Source organism: Schistocerca piceifrons, chromosome 9, assembly GCF_021461385.2.
Source record: "Schistocerca piceifrons isolate TAMUIC-IGC-003096 chromosome 9, iqSchPice1.1, whole genome shotgun sequence".
NCBI lineage: Eukaryota > Metazoa > Arthropoda > Insecta > Orthoptera > Acrididae > Schistocerca > Schistocerca piceifrons.
Window position 1 is genome coordinate 160584725 of NC_060146.1, and position 21685 is coordinate 160606409.

Consider the following 21685-nt stretch of genomic DNA (forward strand, 5'->3'; position numbering starts at 1 on the left):
AAAACTCTAAAAACACACACTGAATAACCACCTCAGAAACAACACCCCCCCCCCCCCCTAAACCAACTGAAGACTTACCCCTCCAATACTTCCTCTTTCCAAACTGCGACTCATCGACCGCCACCACCATCGCCACCACCACCACCACCACCACCACCAACACCACCCCAGGCCCACCCAACTTACCCCTGTACTTAATATATCCAGAATAAACTTCCCTACAATACGAAAACCAGTCAAAGACCTTCTATCACTCACACCAGTCTCACGTGCACAAAAACTATGGGAGGATCTATAACAAAAATAATATGTCATCAAAACTATCTCTCTCATGCCCAACCTAGACCTCTAGAACCAGGTACCATGCCTTGTAGAGCGCCAGAGATTGTCCCTTCGGCACCGCCACATGTAACAGTCCCCGCTCCAAGATGTTGGAACTGTGGCCAACTGCATGTTCTGCTGACACATGTCACATTTCACAATCTCAGCCAGCAGCCCGATAATTGCAAGAATTCAATCCCCCATTTCAGTCCACAAATGAGCACTACTATATTTATCAGTCACATCCATACCTAACAACAGCAGTCACAAATTAAATTAAATGACATACCACGCAACATACAACAAACAACACTACAATAACTTAAACACAACAGAAACTTAATTCTTAACTCACTGAAACCAATTTCTGTTGAACAGTCATTCAGTTGACAACTGAACAGTTCAAGCAGTGATACAAAAATGAACCCAATACACCACATAACACGCAAACCATAAACACACTACCAGAAGACACCACTAACTGCAATAAAACGACATCTATAAACACTCGCATAAACTAAACTCCGCGCCGTCGTGACGTCACACACCACAACACCCTTATGTCATGGTTCTGAGCCGACAGGTGGGATTGGATGCCTCCGTTGACCCCTGTGGAGTGCGTATTTCTTGAAACACTGTCCACAAAAGCCAGAGGTACAGGTTTGATTCTCAGTCTGCAATAATATTCCAATTACCCAACAATTTAGTAGTGGTGTACTTTTTTCTGCAGACTGAAAGTCTAATTTTCTAATACAGAAATATGCCTTCTCACTCACTGAGGGCTCATCGTTAGTGCAGTACGCAAGTCAACACAGAACAGCTAAAATTCTCTGAAGAAGGAAAAGCTGTTTTAGAACACCTCTGAACTTAATGATATATTAAATATACAGGAATCAATACACTTATTACATTCATAATGCAAATGGGATTTCCGAATATTACTATTTTCAGGCACATTTATTGTTGTAAACTACATTTTGTTCTTACCCTAACGTACCAAAAAATATGAGAAGGATGTAATGTCCATGTTCTGAAATTATTAAATAGTGTAGGCCTACTGACTGCAGTTACAGATAAAATTCTCAACACTTTCAGCTACAGTAAACTGGATGTCCTGAGGACCAAGCATAGGTCCTAACAACAACATGGGTAAGCTCTGTGAGCATCTTACCTTGCAGCCAGTTCCTGCTGTGTTTCTGTCCAACCTAGAGCTCTATACTGTGCCAAAACTCTGTGAAGCTTCTTCTGGTGAGGAGTCACAACTGCACTTTCCGGCTTCAAGTTCTGCCTGAAACATCACACAAATTAAATAACTCGCATGAATGGCAATGCTTATTTCTTTCCTGTGTCTGCATCTAGCTTGTTAATGACTTTTAAACTGCATTACGGGGGAAAAAAAAAATCACGGACCAACAGAGATTGTCAAGTGGACATGCCAGTTACTTTTGTATTATAGCTGTGTCAATAACAGCTCCTGTGAAACATGTTTTTATTATCAGTTTGAAAAAGCTTTAAGGGCTAATGGACTAGAAAGTGAGAGTAAACATCCAACAGACAGGATATTTTCCTGCGCTATGAAACTGTATGATTTACACATTGATCATCAAATGGTTCAAATGGCTCTGAGCACTATACACATTGATCATCATTCAGTTTGCTGAACAAGTACCAAAGCTTGTCAATGTACTGATTTATGTCTTAAGATTATCAGAAGGCACTTAATTCCTCTGGTACAATTCCTTTTTGACAATGCTACCACACACTAAAACTCAGAAGTGTGAAACAAGCAAAATTGAACAATTATTTTTAAAAAAAATTTATTTATAATTAATATTTTCAATACTAACTTGTAGTATCTCAAGAGAGACCGATGACCTATTACTGTCCCAGAAGGCAAAACAAGCTGGTAATCAGAATCATCTAATGTTGTGATATCCACTTCTTCATCTGGATCTTTATCTTGGTCGGGATAACTTGAGCTGTAGTCATAGAAATCTGCGTATTCTGTCAGTGCTTCACCCTCGTGCAACATTTTACAATGGCCTTTGTCTTGCATATGTTGCTTTGCCGCTTCAGCAGAATAAAATGTTCTGCCTCTATCATTGCACCAAAGGCACATAAAATCTTGTGTAACCTTTTCACCCAGATACATTAGGAGACCTTTCAAATCGACAACGTATTCAGCATCTGGTATAAAGAACGAGTGAGCAACAGACATATGCTTCAAGTTTTTCATTAAGTTTCTACTATGATGTGAACAGAATAAGCAATTATTATTCAGTATTGGGTTATCTTCAGAGTCGTCGTCCCATTCGTCTGAATCAACCTCTTCGATCTCGGAATCTTCTGAATCCACATCATTTTCAGGTTTCTTCTTTTCTGGGGTTCCTGGACTGCTGAAACTATTAGTTAGTACACTTTCTTGATGCTTTTTCGAATTCAAATGATTTTCATAAGCATTCTTAGTGTTAAAAAGCTTTCTGCAAGAATCGCAATGAAAAGAACAGTTCTTATTTAAATCATTATCTTCTTCCCTCTGCTGCAGTACTCTTCGCTGAAATTCCTCAGCTGTCACAGGCGACAACTCTGCAACTTTTCTTTTCAAATTATATCGATGCCAGTCAGTCTTATAGTGCATTCGTTGTATTTCCGCACTGCTAAACGCAACACGACAAGTGATACATGTGTATTTTCCACTCATATCAAACGTTTTGGTGCTGATAAAGGGAGAAAATAATAGTTTACACTACGCTTCACACCCAAATTTTTAAAAAAATTAAATAAAAAATTGAACACAATTTCCACACTTCTTACACAACCTCTCTTTCTCACTCATTTGTTATGATACGATGTTATCACTTGCAACCAGAGACTTCGCTACGTAGACACCCGAAGCTGTTTTGTTCTGGGTGCTTTCTGAAATGTTAGAGAATTGTTATTTTTTTAATTATGAAAACTCTAGATAATTTCAACATCTATGAAACATTTATTTTATATTGTTTAACACGAAAAAATGGCATTTTATTCAAATAGAATTTGTGAGAAACTTACGTGCTCAAGCACTTTAATCAACTCAGCAGTATCAGAGAATTTATGAACGTGGCCCATCGCGTGCTCGTGTTACCATCTCGAAGTTAGATTGCGTGTTATTTCTGGCTCAACCTGGAAAGTGAGTAGGAAGTGTGTTAGTGGACGTGAACGATTTTAGAAAAATAATAGTAATATTTAAATTGGTTATGCCCCGTGCTACGTAGTAGACTGAACCTGAAGCCTTATAGTGTCAGTAGTTACTGATTAAGGTTCTTATTTTGTAGGTGTAGGTGGGTCCTAACGGATTCACCATTTAATCTCGGTACTCGGCTCCGGGTTTGCTTTTTATCGGAGTTTTCTACCGTCCCGCTGGGCGACACCATTTTATATGACTTTATTACCTACATGCGGAGGTAAGTGTCCAAAAAATTCAGTTCTTACCATATTAAAAGACCAGTAATTACTCTTCCTGGAAGAAAGTCTGGAATACTTTTAACATCGGACTAAAACTGAAGTTACTTTAATGTTATGTGCTGTGTAATTTAAAATTTTAATGATGAATATTTAATTTTGGAAAGACTCAAGGAGGGTTTTTGCCTTTTTTTTTAAAAAAAAAGGCTCCGATGTAGTAGGCCCTATTAAGATGCCATATTGATAAGGTTTGATCTGGAAGACTTCTAGATGTGGAGTTGCTAGTAACTAGCTTCAGACTCACTGTTTAGCTGTGTCGTGTGCGTTGAACTCAAAGTGGTGTTGCAGAATTTATTTTTGAGGTTAAGGTGTCATCACCTGCCACCGCCCCCTATTCTTGCAATAAATTTCGTTCACATATTAGTTCATCGTAATCTAGCTATTTTTCTTGATAGCTGTCTAGAGTCGTACATAAAGTTCTTCAGTCGCATAATTTACATGTAGAGTTGATTTTAGATGGTACCATGCTGTTCATGATATAGGTATCATATAACTGATGTACTGTAAGGGGATTCTAAAACTGTGCATCCGTAATCAGTTAGGGCAATAGTTTTAAGATTAGCTCTAGTCTGAAATTTATATTTATAAATCGCCCTAACTTAAGTGAAGTTGAAAGTCACTTCCTCATTTAAAATGTTTTTCCCTATATCTTCCTAAGCGATAATTTCACTGGATAAATAAAATTGCTGGCATAACTGCTGATCCAAACGTCATTCTGCTTAAATGTGAGTCTAAATTGGAGTTGGCAGATTTTGCTCAAACTTACTCTATAGATTTCGTGAATTACATGCAGTGTTCACCCACCACGAAGACAAAGTATACGCATAGAAAAACTGAAAAATAAATTTAAAGTCAATGGGGCGTTAGCCCTCAATTGTAGAATCGGTTTGCTGAAACCAGTATTGAAGTTTTTTCTTCGCTGTAATGCTGTGTGGGCGTGATTAACTCTTGACGCTTCGAAACTAGTTGCACAGCTGGTAGTACGCCCCGCTGCGGAGAAAGCTGTGGCCCAACGTGAAACAGGCTACTTGACACGTTGCTGCTAGCAAAGCAAGTTAGCGGCTTTCGTAAATGCTTGATGCCACTGCCCTTAGAATTTGCCTTTTGTTATTGCAAATCCAGCCAGAACTGGTCTTTCGTAACTGGCTTGCCTTACCATACTGTCTCCTGCCCAGGCACGAACATTTCCTATACGGTACTCATTGTAAAACAGTCAGAATCAAAACTGTACTCCAAAAGAAACGTATCGCGAACATGGTTTGTATGCATGTCTTTTAGATTTTCGCTTTGACAGCTATTTAAACTTTCAAAATATATAGTGGAAACAGTGAATTAGCAGCTGTAATTAAGACAACTGAGGAGCATCTACCTCCAACTATTGTAATATGACGCTGATTACTAAAAACTTGATGGCTGTTTAGTGAACTCACTGAATCCCAAAGTGAAAGACGCGTGTGAAAGCCGACCAGCTGCTAGAAGTCCGAGCGTGCAGTTCCCTTGACAAGTTGGTTGCCTTTGCTGGGGAGAAATGTTACACTTGTTGCATATTTTCAGTGTCTCCGTGCTCGCTTGGTGGCAGAAAAGTATGCCACTGCCTTCTTTCGCATAGTTTCACTTCGTTGTCACTTGGAATTCATTTTGCATTATGAAAAGTGTATAATCAATCGTGCCCCTTGCATTGGCCTCCGCAGGTTATTTTATTATTAGGTTTCGTTTCCTCGTGAACTTACCCCTTAATGGAGTTCGTGACTTGTACGGAAATCTGTTTCAGACGAGGTAATATTTCCACAACGATTTGGATACCCCAGTGCACGGATCGTGTAGCAGACTACCTACATTAATATGCAAGAAATGGGTATCTTTACAAATTCAAAAATCAGCTGCTTATACAGTCTGCGGTTCTTTTACTCAAAGATTAAAAATTCAAACGTAAAAGGAGAGGTCCTCAGCGGTGGGATCGGCTTTATGAAAACATCTATATGGTGATGTAAGTGGAGATCCCAGCTATCACACACTGCAGCCATTCACCTTGACGGGCCTTCCGAGTGTAATCGATGAAAATATATTCGGAACTTTAGGTGAACGTAAATAGCGTTAAAAGGGAAGGATTTTGAGTACTGGTAGTGGCTCGGTTAAGGACTTCGTGTGCTGACGGCTGTGGGTTTGATTCTCGTCCGGTGCTTAAAATCTTTTACTTTAAACCCATCGAAATGACTTTGATCATTATTTGTATTCAATTAATTGATTTAAATGTGCGCAATTTTTTATTTCTATTCCTTTTTAACATTTTAATCCATGGATTTTCATTTATCATTGTCTTTTTCCACTTGGAATTTTGTGAATGTGAATTTAATTATATTTATCTGTTATAATATTTAAATATTTGAAAATGCCGATCTGTCTGTTAAAAACAAGACTAAATAATGTATTCATATTGACTGCAGTGGTGTCAAAATGTGTATTTCGTTGCAAGATATAAATTTGTTTTTGGATGGTAAGCCTCCTAAAAAAGTATAAAACATAACCAAAATTCCTATTTCACTACGAAGGAAATTATGCAGATGAAGATTTAAACGAGAGACGGGATTGTAAATGAAATTCAAGCAAAATGAAGAATTGGAATTGGTGCAGTAACATGGGCAAAAATAGAATAAAACGAACGTTTAAACCAAAATTATACATGCCTGATTTAAATCATATGAAACTAAATTTCAAGCGGGAAAAAGAATGGTAGGAAGGAAAATGAGAGCAAAGAAAGAGAAAAGTTGATATGATTAAAATGTAACAAAGCAATGGAAATAAATACATAAACCAATTAATTGGATAAAACTGATCAAAGTAATTTTTATAAAAATTTCAAAATAAGATTTGAACACACGACCTTAACACCAAGGTGTTACCCTACACATTACCTTTTCAATCTCCAGTGTGAAGCAAAACCTCAATTTTTTCATCAGACGAGGCGCCACCAGGGGCTGTAGGGTGATAGCTGGGATCTTTAACGTATTTCGCCATATAGATCGTTTCACAATGTCGATCCCTCTCGGGACCTCTCCTCGTTAGTGTAAGTTACGTCATTGATCGTAAAACAACTTGCGAACTGAAAAGTCAGTCTTCTAGTGCCAGAGTAGGTATGCAGTAAAACACACACAGCAGCCGGTCATTTCGAAACACCTGCTTCAAATCTTGTGTATAGCCAGTGCAAGCTTTTAGTTTATTCGGCCAACTGAACATGACAGCGAAATCTCACTCTCTTGACACGTTCCTATAGTATCAGCGGAAACAGGTCCCGTGGCAGTGAGAACGCACTTTCTCGAAATTTTCGAAGGTGTCGAGCTTTCGTCCAGCAGACTCGAGAAAACATTGTGTGGTCGACATACCTAGACGTCCTAAGAAGGGAAACTCCCCATCGCACCCCTCTGATGTAGTGGGAAGTTGGCCCATTGGATAGCCCGTCAAAAACTGAATACAGGTCAGATATGAAAACAGGAACGAGGTGTAATGAACTGTGGAAAAAAGCAAAATAGAGTGAACGGTCCAAATTTAAGGTGTGCAATATCGAGCAACGTTAATGAGTTTTGTAGTGGTTGTGGGGTCACGGTGTTAGACTGCGAAGTGGAAGATCCTGGTTCAAATCTCCCTCGTGCACCATTTTTTCACAAAATTACGAACTGTCCGTTCGGTCATTGCCATATCTGTACTTAGTTTTGTGTGTGTGTCGTGGCATTCTCCGTTTGCAACAGTGACGTGTAACGAAGTTGAATTTCTTCGTTGTGACGTAGTTCACACACGTACACACGTTTTTCATTTCTGTGAGAGGATTCTGTGGCATCTCGCCTGCTCACACTATTTATCAAATTTACTTGCGACGATAAGTTCTTACCTCATGACTCATCCTGTAATAAATATTGAACTATGTTACAATGAAGGTATTAGTCAAAACGTCTAAAACGAAACGCAAGAGGTATGTGCGGTACCTGTGTAGAACAAATAGGAGATACGTATGTCTACAGGTCCCATCATTAAACGTCGCTGTTACAAACGGACGCCACGACACACAAATTTTAATATAACAGAGACGTCAATGACTGGTCGGTCATCTCGTAATTTTGTGAAAAAATAATTGGATAAGAGGGAGATTTGGACCTGGATGTCCCTTCTCGCAGGCTTTAACACAGTGATCACACAACCACTACACAGCTGTCAATAACGTCACTCGATATTGCACATATTAAATTTGGATAGTGCACTCTTTCTATTCTGCTTTTTTCCCCACAGTTCAGTGCACTTTCTTCCTGTTTCATGCTTGATTGATCCGTGTTCAGTTTTCGACGAGCTATCCAATAGGCCATATTACCACTAAATCTGAGGGGGTGCGATGGGGAGTTTCCCCTTAAGTAGTTTCGTGCAAGAAACGACCCATTTGAAGAAACCTTTCAACTTGCCGCATTTTGATTTGTACGGTTGAAATTTCTCTCTGGGAAGTAGATGTCGCTACGTGGAGAAAGCGTAATCTTCCGTCGGCTGGAAAGCCTTCCCCAGAGGACTCGAAACGTTATTGAGTAATTGCTTTTTGATTAATATTTCATCAGCTGATAAAAAGCTTGTGAAAATCTGAACTCTTATCTTTTAAGAAGCCGTCCTACGGGCCAGATGCATGTATCGTCTATCTTAAAGCAGCCGCATTTCATAAATTTAGACAACGATTGTCTTGTAATAGACAGAAGGGATGTCGTGGGAAATATAAGCATTAATGTGTGTTTGTCTTGCGATTTTCTTTGGTAAAAAGACATTTTAGCTAAAGTTTGCTGCCCTTATTGAAGAGCTCTTTGGCGAATTAATCGTACTGCATATTATATTCGTAACGTCTTCATATAGAGCATATCCTGGGAAGAAGAGCCAAAGACTGAAGAACGTCGATACTGTGAAGTGCGATCAGTTTACGGACCGAAACAGTTAAAAACCTGAAATCATAGCTGGTGCCAGACGCATAAGGTGTTTGCCGACTTTTGCAGGATCATAGATTACATTTTGTAACTTTGTTCTCTAGTCCACATGCTGCCTTTGGCGTAGAAGGAAGGAAAAGCGGTCCTGTAATTGTCACGATATGCTTTTTTCAGGTCGTAAACATTTTTCTGCTGTTGGTGTAGGTCTTTCTACCCAGTTTGTTGCAGGCGTGAATAAGTCTCGGGATACCAGTCTAGAAACAACGTGAAATCGTTCAAGAAAAAAGATTCACGGTCGGATAGAGAGAAGTTGTGCTTCTCTGTTACGGACCTTCAAGTAATAGACGAGTTAAAGGCGTCCTGGGAACCTGAAATCTATTATATACAGTAATAGAATTAAAAAGTGGTCTAGACAATTTACGTCATGTACTTCGTTTGCCATCTCCGTGATTTTATAAAAAAAAAGGCATGTATTCGCACTGCCTCGTTCTCTTCCGAATGTGGAGGCTTTTGTTTGTACAAAAGTAAGCCAGGTGTATCCAGTTTGGAAGCCACATAAATCTCTCCACTTTGAGGTCCTGGTGGCACTAAAACAACTTTAGACTGATTTATCAGTGCATTGTTTTTCATTTCTTAAAGCCAACTTTGTGTACATAAGTGCTCTTTATGCATCGATTTTTACCTAAGCTGTCGATGAAGTTGCTTTAAAGACTGTTTCCTAAACAATTACTCTTGCAGCAATGAATATTAATTCATTTCACAATAAAAACCGCAGTAAACGTGTAGTTTTATTACCCGTATTTTAGCCTATCATTTGCATTTTAAGGTACAAGAAGACGTTGTTACAAGCAAAAGTTGAAAAAACTACAAGAATTAGCAATTTTATTAAGACCACATAAGAATTTATATCCTCGCCAGTTCTCCCCCCCCCCCCCCCCCCCACCCGTAAGATAGATAACTTAAGTAATCCAGAAAATGTCGAAAAAAGTAAATTAAGAGGAGACCGAGCCAACTGCAAGAGTAAAACAGTTACACAATCTCATTTCATTTTTGAGCCACAGGAACCAGTAGGACTAAGTTGCCGTGTATTCTGTCACTGCATTGGAAGAGACTGTGCTTTGAATGCAGTGGTGACGGAGGAACTATAAGGTAAGTGTGTGTACTGGCGGAGAGGTTGTTACATGCGGCGCGTGAATGACTACCTGTGGTCACGTGACCGTTGTAATTCAATAGCCGCGACGAACTGTGCCGTGTTAACGTACGTGCGTTCGTGCCGGTGTGACGCAGGTGCGGAATAGCGTGCGCTTTCGGAACGCATTTTTTAACCTCGCGTGACGAATATCTGGTATGCTGTATTAAAATGCGATGTGCGCAAACTTTGCAGGGTTTTTTGGCGAATGCAAAGGCTAGATGATGTACATTGCACCCAAAACACATGGTATGTAGCGTTTTTTCCATTGCCGTCTGAAATTTTTGGACCTGGAAGAGTTTGGGAACATATGAAAAAAAACTTTTAAACTTACACAATACAGGATGGAATGATGGCAATATTATGTGAAGGATAGTTTGCTACTCACCATATAGCGGAGCAGAGTCGCAGATAGGCACAACAAAGACTGTCAAACAAGTTCCAATAAAGGCTTTAATGACCGAAAGCAAACTTGTTGGACAGTATATGTTGTGCCGATATGCGGCTCAAAATCCCCGCTGTAAGGTAAGTAGTCATCTATCCATTACATAATTTATCAGACTTCAATCTTAAGTGTTGTAAGTACGAGAAATTAGATTGACAAGCGGAAATTCTGGACACGTCCTCACACGCGCTTCGATACGAAGAAGACTTCGTAAACCGTGAAAACTTTCGCGTGTCCCATGCCTTGAAACAAATTGCTTTGTTTCACGTTGTTAGCCTTTGAAACTGCCAAAACTTAGGTTGTGTGTAAATTTCGTATTATAAAAGGTGATACTTGGTTGCCACGGAAATAACGGGTGTAGGTGTCCAACTAAACTGCAGTATAGTTCTGATCAGTGATCTGGAAGCAAGATTGCTCAGTGCACTGAAAGATTACAGCCGCCTCTGCTCTTAGGACCTGAGAACGCGTCTACCCCAATTCAGTGTGATTCTGCCTGGAGTGGATGCCAGGTTTAGGTATCAGCAAGACTGGAGAAGTCGCCGTGTAGAGGCCACGAGATTTTTCACTAACAGGCCGCGAGAGGCAGGTGTTCGTGAAATGTGCGAAGTTTGTGGTTGTTTGAGGATCTTGTTCCTGGATTTTTGTTGGCGCCCTTGCCGTGTTTCGCCAGTCAGTGGATGTTTCTCAGTAAGACTGAGTCAGAAATGCATTTACTGACAAAAACTGTTAGGGACAACAGTATTCCCATTGTGTGCAATATTTACATGACGCAATTAGTAACAATACAGAGCTCAGAAGCCCAAAATATCAACCTGCAGGAAATATTCTTCTGTGCAGTACTTATCAGTAGGCTGAAAGCGATTGAAAATTACTCTCATCCTTTGGTCTGTTATTCACAATCATCATATAACCTCCACAGTATTTCTCTGGACATAAACTATGTAGTCAGCTGGGGATTGTGATCTTGCTGACATAATGCATTATGTGAGAAAGAATCTACAATAGACCTGCTGGCAGTAGAAATCCCAGAAGTTGTGGACTCATGTTAGATGCCATAAATTACAAATTTGGAGAAGAGTGGATGACACATCCGAAACAAACCCAGGAGGATAAAAGCATACGTAAGGTGATGAACATCACTTTGCCTCTCACAATGAGAAGATAGTTGTTTTGCAAGTAAGTTCCATAGCTACAGTTTTATATAAATGCAGCACGATTCTCAAGCACTCATTGCAGCCAAGCTGTTGAGTTGGTAGCTGAAAAAGTAATTGTTTTTGGAAATAGTTCTGCAGCGTGAGAAACTAGCAGCAAAGTCTGAAGTGTACATAAAATAAAAAGTGTAGTTGTGGAACTTCTGTTTCTAAAAGAAACATTGTCAGCTGTGGACCCACAAATAAATACTTATTCGAAAGTAATCAAGAAAAGCCTGATGGAGAATCTGTAGTCTTAGGTTCCATCTGTATTTGTCATACACAACACATTGGTGCGTACCTCAGTGCACCTATGGAGTGGCCATGGGTGTCGGCCACATACCCGAGGCATGTCCAGGCTCCATAGTGCTGCGGTATAGATTATGCCTTGACTAGTCATTACCACACATCCTGACTGACAATGCAGTTACAGCAGTCCGGGTTTTAACCTTCCTAAGGGAATGCGAACATTATTCCTAGATTTAAACCAGTTACTACGGAATGCAGTTTGGAAGGGGACACCTCCTGCCACTTGGTTTGCTGGTGGGGTGGGGGATGGGATATCTGCACCCAGCTCCACTCATGGTTATACTTACCTCAGCCTACAATTATAACCATGGTGTGGGCCAAACATTAAATAACTTATTTCCATATGTGGAACCAGCATAACAATTATGCAAAATAAAACCAGGAAAGAAACACAGCTGAAGTCTTACAAAACAATAGCAGTACCAACCTTCAGTTACGGAATGGAAACATGGGTAAGAACAAACCACCAAGGAAGTAGAATACAGCCTGAAGAACTAAGATTTCTAAGAAGAGTGCAATGGTTTACAAGAAAAGATCAAAAAAGAAATGAAGATATAAGGAGAGATTTAGGATATTTGATATACAGGTGGGTGCAGATAAAAGTAGTCTGTGTAAGTATAAAGGAAATGCAGTGAAATTACAGAAATGAAGGGCTGAAATGGGCCTACCATTTATTTACCATGAAAAATGCAGTGAAAAATAATTTATCTAAGATGTTGAAAGTGATCCCTTGCAACAGAAATACACAGCTGTGCACTTGTAAGCATATTCAGGTACATCCAGTGTAAAGTTATCACTGGCAGCAAATTTATGGCTGATGTTGTCCTTCAGTTCCTGTATTGTGTGTAGATTTGTTTCGCAGACCTTGCTCTTCAGGTGTCCCAACAAAGTCACATGTTAAATTTTACAAACATGGTGGCCATAAATGTTTGCTGACACATTGTTTCTCAGTGAAGACATAGTTGACTCGTGTTAGGGATACCTTAGACATGTGGCATGCTTCACATCCTGCTGGAAGTAGTATTGTCTTTCATATTCAGTGAGGTGAGCTCAAAATGTATCAAAAATTTCCATATAGGTGACCATGTTGAGGATAGTGTCAAATATTGATTCAGTGACGAGTTCCTGTTACACAGCATGAAATGCAGATTTTTCATCATGGAGTGGTTGCTGACAGTGTTAGGGGTCTCTGGTGTCCATTACCACATGTACTGTGAATTCACATGATGAGAAAAATGAAACTGTGTGTCATCAGGCATGATGCAATGGAAATGGTCTATCAAACCATTGTTGTTGTTAGTCAATGGCCATGTGCAGTAATCTACGTGTTTGTCCTCCACCTGTAATTGCTGTATGGCTGTCAGTGTGGCTTCAAATTAACTTTTCAATATCTGCTGGCAACTCCTATTTATATGTGCCATTTGGACCAATTTACTTGTAGAACTCCTTGGGCTGTGAATAATTCTTTGGCAAATGCTTGCAATAATTTCTGGTGTGTGAACTGAAGGAAGTCTGTCATTTTATATTTCACACAGATCTAAAGGTGCACCAACTTTTATTCACACTTTGTATTGCTCTCTGCTGGTAGTCCTCTATCTGGATACCTGACCCTCAGAAATTTCGTGAGTTTCCTTAACTGAACCTGCTTCCACAATTTCCCTTCTTTCAGCTGCCTAGAGGTTGCTTTGCAGACTGCAAGGAGAAACATCAAACTTCACTGGTCAAGTAAACTGAAATGTTGACAGAAGAATGTTAACAATTGCTCATTGCATAAAACTGCCCATTGTTGTAACTGTTTATTTCAGAAGCCAAAATATTGCATTCGCATGCAAATGGGAGAGGCTACTTTTAACTGCGCCACCCTATATAAACTAAACGAGAAGTAAAGTGAAATAGGGAAAATGAAACATGGAGACCATATGGGAGGAGAGACTCCTGGTAAAGGGTCTGTTGTAAATGCACTGGAAGAAATGTAGGAAGACCATCAGAGATGGAGTACTGGGTAACAGGAAATTCTCTTAATACATAATGGGCTGCTGCTGCATCGTACTAGTACCATACACGACTGAGCAGTCACGTACCTTGCAGATATGGCATAAACAAACCATGTAACATGGTGAGATAAGCAATGTGATTCACTGCACCCTTAAAGAAATATGGACGTACCAAGTGGGCTGCAAACATTGCAGCCTAAATGAGGTTGGTTATTTTTCATAAAAATGTGGGTTTCCTTCAATGCAGAAATAAGTTTCTCGCTTTTGCACTGCTATATATTGCACGCTTATCTGAGAAAGTGTTTCCCCTACAAGGAAGAGTTGTAAAGACATCGAGCATTCACCCACAGGCCTGATGAAGTTTTCGCACATCTTCACTCAGTTCGTTTACAACTCAGGGTTTAAATGCCTGTACATTAAAATCCTCAGACATGTTTTTCATGTCTAGTATGCAACTCTGTTCCTGTGATCACTTAAACACAGATTTTGTGGCGAAATCTGGACAGGCGCTGCAGCACCCATACAAGTTTCCAGTCGTGTTTGTGGTCGCTCTGATCGGGGCTTAATCTGTTGCGCAACCAATTGCAAAGAGCTTGTTCTCACTCAGTAAAATAGATGGTTTTGATGGCGAAGGTTTCTGAAACCTTTCAGTGAATTTCATTGATTTTTCTACATGGGGTCATTCGCGAGCTCATCAATCTTTTCTTCCATCATGTAAGCGGACTCGTCGGTCATGATTTAAAGGTAACAATAGCAATGCTATACGTGTGGGGGTAGTGTACAGAGTGGGGAAGAGAGGGCCGCTAGTGATGCCCGGCTAGCCCAGCACAGCTGCAGGCTCGGCGTCTGACGTCAACCGATGCAGCGCCACACGGTAGTATCGATCGCTGCAGCCGACGGCACACTTCCACTCCACTGCACCGCTCCGATATCCCTCGCTGGTGTGGCGTGTCTCAGCGTCGGCCACGCCAGACGTTGTTCCCTTCTTAGTAGTTGCACACTGGGGTACACATCACGGGGGAAGTTTTGTCAGTCATATCCAGGCGGTCACAAGCACTAGAGACTACGCACTGATTTCACAAACTGCCTCCATTCCTTTGTTTTGTGCCCGGTTCCCCCAAGTGTCTTTAGTCTCCAGGGCTGCCAGTTCTTCCATCCAGTGCTGCCTTAATCGACCAGTGGCGCGTGTGGCTTTTGGTTTCCCCTCATGCTTTCTTAGCCTGTCTTTACTCTGCCCTCTGGCCTACGGGCTACATGCCCTGCCCACTGAATTCTTTGGTCTTCTTCTATAGTATTATTGGTTATTGCGTCAAGGGGTAGATTACGCCATTCCCCCCCCTATCCATTCTCTTATCTAGGATTAGTTCTCATATCTTTCTCATTCTTCTAATACTTTTTTCGTTTAGTTTTTTCATGCTCCTGGTTTCTGAACTGTACATGACTGCTGGGTATATAACTGTTATACACTACTGGCCATTAAAATTGCTACACCAAGAAGAAATGCAGATGATAAACGGGTATTCAGTGAACAAATATATTATACTAGAACTAACATGTGATCACATTTTCACGCAATTTGGGTGCATAGATCCTGAGAAATCAGTACCCAGAACAACCACCTCTGGCCGTAATAACGGCATTGATACGCCTGAGCATTGAGTCAAACAGAGCTTAGATGGCGTGTACAGGCACAGCTGCCCATGCAGCTTCAACACTGTACCACAGTTCATCAAGAGTAGTGACTGGCGTATTATGACGAGCCAGTTGCTCGGCCACCATTGACCAGATACTCTCAATTGCTGAGAGATCTGGGGAATGTGCTGGCCAGAGCAGCAGTCGAACATTTTCTGTATCCAGAGAGTCCCATACAGAACCTGCAACATGCGGTCGTGCATTATCCTGCTGAAATGTAGGGTTTCGCAGGGATCGAATGAAGGGTAGAGCCACGGGTCGTAACACATCTGAAATATAACATCCATTGTTCAAAGTGCCGTCAATGCGAACAAGAGGTGACAGACACGTGTATCCAGTGGCAACCCATACCATCACGCCAGGTGATATACCAGTATGGCGATGAAGAATATCCGCTTCCAATGTGCGTACACCGCGATGTCGCCAAACACGGATGCGATCATCATGATGCTGTAAACCGAACCTGGATTCACTCGAAAAAAAGGTTTTGCCATTCGTGCACCCAGGTTCGTCGTTGAGTACACCATCGCAGGCGCTCCTGTATGTGATGCTGCGTCAACGGTAACCGCAGCCATGGTCTCCGAGCTGATAGTCCATGCTGCTGCAAACGTCATCGAACTGTTCGTGCAGATGGTTGTCGTCTTGCAAACGTCCCCATCTGCTGACACAGGGATCCAGACGTGGCTGCACGATCCTTTACAGCCATGCGGATAAGATGCCTGTCATCTCGACTGCTAGTGATAAGAGGCCGTTGGGATCCAGCCCGGTGTTCCGTATTACCCTCTTGAACCCACCGATTCCATATTCTGCTAACAGTCATTGGATCTCGACCAACGCGAGCAGCAATGTCGCGATACGATAAACCGCAATCGCGATAGGCTACAATCCGCCCTTTATCGAAGTCGGAAACGTGATGGTACGCATTTCTCCTCCTTACACAAGGCATCACAACAACGTTTCACCATGCTACGCCGGTCAACTGCTGTTTGTGTATGAGAAATCGGTTGGAAACTTTCCTCATGTCAGCACGTTGTAGGTGTTGCTACCGGCGCCAACCTTGTGTGAATGCTCTGAAAAGATAATCATTTGCATATCACAGCATCGTCTTCCTGTCTGTTAAATTTTGCGTCTGTAGCACGTCATCTTCGTGGTGTCGCAATTTTAATGGCCAGTAGTGTAGATTCTTATATTAGTATTAGTTGATATTAATTTCGAGCTGATCGTCTTCCTGAGGGAATACATGGTTTTCATTTCCACTGATATTCTTCCTTGGTGTCCATTTTTACGCTGTATTTGCTGGTGTTGAAAGTGGTGAGCTATCTTAAACTTCTTGGCACCTATCGTAAGAAATTCGTGCTGCTCTTTTGTTCCTAATTGGATGAATGCTGTCTTGTCTTGACTCACCTTTAGCCCAGTCTTCTGTGCGTGGTTGTCGATTTTCTGGTACTTTCCTGTAATCTCTTGGCTTGATTCTTGTAGCAGTACATCTACATATGTGGGCAATTGAAACTTTGTATTATTTCACACAAATAAAAACTTCAATGCCCATGAACATCACACAAGTAAAGTTCCATACTCAGTCAGTGGGGATATAAAATTTAAAACTTCCTCCGCAAATATTGGGATAAAAATACAGTGGTCTTCCACATAAGACGAGCATTTCGTTGCTAGCACTTTTTAGTAGAACAGTAATCTTCCTAGATGACTGCTTCGAATCGGTAGCAGAGTTTTAGAACATGGAAAATATTGTACTAAAAGTAGTGAGAGATCTGTTGTAAATAGTCATATAACCATTTATTTGCCGCAGTATTACTGTTAAATTATCTGTAATTTGTGTGTGCGATTTGTAAAGGAGTTACGTATCCTACAGATGTGTAAGGTGTTTTTCGTGAAAACATGACATTCACAAAATGGAACAAACTCGCTCTTGACAGTGCGCTCCCGAATAATTCAGAAAATATCTCTCTTAAATAAATGAAATACCAAATTTTGGAAAATGTGAAAGTGAAGAAAGAGGGGCTCCCACAGGAAAAGAATTGGCAGCACTGTGAATTGTACCTACATATCACCATGTAGTACTCATCTGCAGATTTTGGTCGACGGATTGCACCACTAATTTAGGACAATGTATCATTACAATGAGACAGTTAATGTTGTTGTTGTCTTCAGTCCCGAGACTGGTTTGATGCAGCTCTCCATGCTACTCCATCCTGTGCAAGCTTCATCTCGCAGTACTTACTGCAGCCTACACCTTCTGAATCTGCTTAGTGTATTGATCTGTTGGTCTCCCTCTACGATTTTTACCCTCCACGCTGCTCTCCAATGCTAAATTTGTGTTCCCTTGATGTCTCAGAACATGTCTTACTAACCGGTCCCTTCTTTTTGTCAAGTTGTGCAACAAACTCCTCTTCTCCCCAATTCTATTGAATACTTCATCATTAGTTATGTGATCTACCCATCTAATCTAATTCTTCTGTAGCACCACATTTTGAAAGCTTCTATAGTCTTCTTGTGCAAACTATTTATCGGCCATGTTTCACTTCCATACGTGGCTACACTCCATACAAATACTTTCAGAAACGACTTCGTGACACTTAAATCTATACTCGATGTTAACAAATTTCTCTTCTTCAGAAACGCTTTCCTTACCATTGCCAGTCTACATTTTATATCCTATCTCCTTCGACCATCATCAGTTATTTTGCTCCCCAAATAGCAAAACTCATTTACTACTTTAAGTGTCTCATTTCCTAATCTAATTCCCACAGCATCATCCGACTTAATTCGACTACATTCCATTATCCTCGTTTTGCTTTTGTTGATGTTCATCTTATATCCCCCCTTTCAAGACACTGTCCATTCCATTCAACTGCTCTTCCAAGTCCTTTGCTGTCTCTGACAGAATTACAATGTCATTGGCGAACCTCAAGTTTTTATTTCTTCTCTATGGATTTTAATACCTACTCCGAATTTTTCTTTTGTTTCCTTTACTGCTTGCTCAATATACGGATTGAATAACATCGGGGAGAGGCTAAAACTGTCTCACTCCCTTCCCAACCACTGCTTCCCTTTCATGCCCCTCGACTCTCAAAACTGCCATCTGGTTTCTGTACAAATTATAAACAGCTTTTCGCTCCCTGTAGTTTACTCCTGCCACCTTCAGAATTTGAAAGAGTATTCCAGTCATCATTGTCAAAAGCTTTCTCTTTAAGTCTACAAATGCTAGATACGTAGGTTTACTGGCCTTAAACGCGGCACTTCTAGTTTCTGATGGATTGATTCAGTTACGCGCATTTCATGGTTGTTCCGGTATTCCGTAGGTTTTGACAATCCACCAAATAAGATAGAGGTGGATATGCAGACGAGTTGACGCTTATGGTTGATGAAAGAAGGGCAGGGAATTGGAGTGGCGGCAGAAGGCTGTGACGCGGGGCAGGTAGCCCCACGCTGTGACGTAAGCGTTGCGCAACATCCGCGCGCAGCCGGCGGATGCCATTAGCTGAGAGATGGGCCTCTTCCCTCTGCCCCGCGCGACCAGCCGGGCACGCGCCGGCACGAAAATTCCCGTTCTCTAACCACCGCTTCTAGGCTGTTCTGTTAAATTACCGAGCGGGTTTTTCGCAGTCGCTACGTTATTCAGGCACAGTAAGTCCACCGTGCTGTTGACGTTAAATAGTTTCCTTTGGCTTGGCGGTGACCCAATAACGTAGGCTTCCGAAATTAGTTGAGGGTGCTCGTGATGTCATTGTATTGAAACCATTTCGATTAGCTGATAAGTGACTCCACCCTTCTGCTGAACACTTATGGAGTACAGTTAAATTATGGGTACTGGCAAAATAACCAATAACCCATCTGGCTGATAATTCAAATTTTGAAATAGCTCGATCGTATGGTGCATGAATGAGACCTGTCCACGTGGCAAATTCGGAATAAAGTAGAGAATGAACGGTGCGTGTTTGGGGCAAGAACCAGACAACGTTATGGGCTTTGCCTTGTTATTGCACCAAACAGTAAACAGTAATCATATTCTGGTATGTGATAGTAGTATCATATAATGCAGGTATTTCTGCAGTGTCATATGTGGGTATTTATTTCATCAAATTTAGCTTAGCAAATTAGGAACTGTTTCCAGATTCAGGAAGAGTTACTTCTACATGTACAGTGAGATATGTGAGGAAAAGGCCAAGTGAAATGATAAATTGTTTGCACAATATAAAGTCCAGTTCTTTAAAAATAAATATCTTAAGCATTATTTCATTATTTAATAATCTATTAGTGTCTTAGTGGACTAAATAAAAGTTGGGAAAAGACCAGTTAAATTTTTCCAGTTCGTGGACGATTGTTTTACTTGAATGTATGCAAATGAGTTGTCTCATTATTGCACCAGTGCCTTCAATCTGCATTCATTAGTGGTGAAATCTTTCGGAGCAGTTAGTATAATCTTTCAAACTATTTATTAAGATTTCACGTGGCCAAATTTATAGAACTATCACAGTACTTTAGTGTTGAGGATTTCAGAGAAATTAGGGTGGCTGTAATACTATATATATATATATATATATATATATATATATATATATATATATATATATATATATATATATATATATATATATAGATGATGGTTAACTTTTGCAGAATAGTGCCATATAATACTTACTGTTGTCACTATGTTGTACATGCACTTCTCGTGCTCAAAAGAATGCATCCAACGCCCTACCAATTCCCACAACACTTCCCCAGCCCCTGCACAAGTTAATCAGCCCAGTGCTGTACTGTTTTGGTGTTGGCTGTAATTTGAGGTAGAAGACTGTACATATCAGAAGCATCCTGACCCAGTACCATTTTTCTTGAAGTATCAACAATTCCACTATTAAAAAATTAGCACTGCCTTCCTAACACAGATAAGATATGCTAATGTACATGCACACATACAAGAATTAATCATAAGTGTTCCCAAAGTGTGTGGATATGAAAGTGTGCATTTGCTCCTCCCTCTCCCCCCCCTGCCACACACACACACACACACACACACACACACACACACACACACACACACACACAACCATTAGTCAGTCATATAATTCATACTGACGAGATCTGACTGTTTATAGTGAAAAGTGGACTATGAAAGTGTGTCTTTATCGAAGTAGACTATAGTCTGTTCAGCTTTTGCTGCTGTTAGTATTGAGAATGGGTTTGGTGATGGAAACAGATAATAGCACAAAAATGGATGGATTATGAACTGGATTCTAAAGAGGATATCATGTCTATATTTAGTTACAAAATACTGGCCTGTCCTACCTTCACAACATGGAGATGTGATCCCACAAGCCATTGGATATTAAAGGGCCATAGAGTAGTATTTCATAAATTGTGTACCCATTTCTAGTCCTCAGATGACAGTGCCATCTGTGGTGAAATGAAGAAAATGCATCAGACAAATGGGAAGTATATTTTTCTGTAGAATTGTTCTACAATAAAAATGGGTTCTCATTGAAGATTTGTTTACCACACAGGGATAGGGTGGTGGGTAGTGTGTGGTATCATTGGATGTCCTCAAAGACGAATTGTAACTTTTTTGAACTGATATGTAGTTGTTGAGCTATTTTAATGGTTTCAGTTCAAATGAACATCCTGTATAATCATTGTGTTATGTTACCAAGAGTGTCAGAAGACAAATTTCTTCTGTAACACGTTTCGCCTCTGATTCCCAAACCACACACTAATATGGGATTGACAATAACAGAAAGAAAAATTTGAGTGACCTCAGGAGACTCAGCAGTCAGAAATTGTTCCTAAAAGTCTATGAGGTAATTCAAGCACAAGACATGTGAAGCCATCAAGAAACAACTTAAACAATTCACATACTCATCTGAACATTTTGTCACATATATTAGATTGTGTTGGATAGTTGGTGAGCAAAAGGAATACGGAAAGTTAATTTGCTGGAGCTGGAAAACTGTTAATATGTAAACAAAATCAGTGGAGGATTCTACTCACTCCTTATCAATTATCTTCAGCTGCTAGTGACTACTACTGTTCATGTTTTTAAATTTTGAAATATTCTTGGTCTGAAACCAGGATTACAAGCACAC

At 40.5% G+C, this 21685-nt stretch overlaps 2 protein-coding genes across 3 annotated transcripts in view; one reads left to right on the forward strand and one right to left on the reverse strand.

Annotated features, from left to right (window-relative positions):
* Positions 1 to 3177, reverse strand: part of LOC124716936 (zinc finger protein 622) — a 31055-nt gene extending 27878 nt beyond the window's left edge. Inside the window, exons 1-2 of the mRNA XM_047243516.1 lie at positions 2169 to 3177; positions 1493 to 1609 (exon numbers count right to left, since the gene is read on the reverse strand). Coding sequence (XP_047099472.1) covers positions 1493 to 1609; positions 2169 to 3022 — 971 coding nt within the window. The 5' untranslated portion in view covers positions 3023 to 3177. The remainder of the gene's footprint in view (positions 1 to 1492; positions 1610 to 2168) is intronic.
* Positions 3178 to 3345: 168 nt separating this feature from the next.
* Positions 3346 to 21685, forward strand: part of LOC124716935 (eukaryotic translation initiation factor 5) — a 110837-nt gene continuing 92497 nt past the window's right edge. Inside the window, exons 1-2 of one of the 2 annotated variants that reach the window (XM_047243513.1) lie at positions 3346 to 3490; positions 3636 to 3764. The gene's annotated coding sequence lies outside the window, so the exon portion shown is untranslated. The other variant, XM_047243514.1, reaches the window with a different exon arrangement.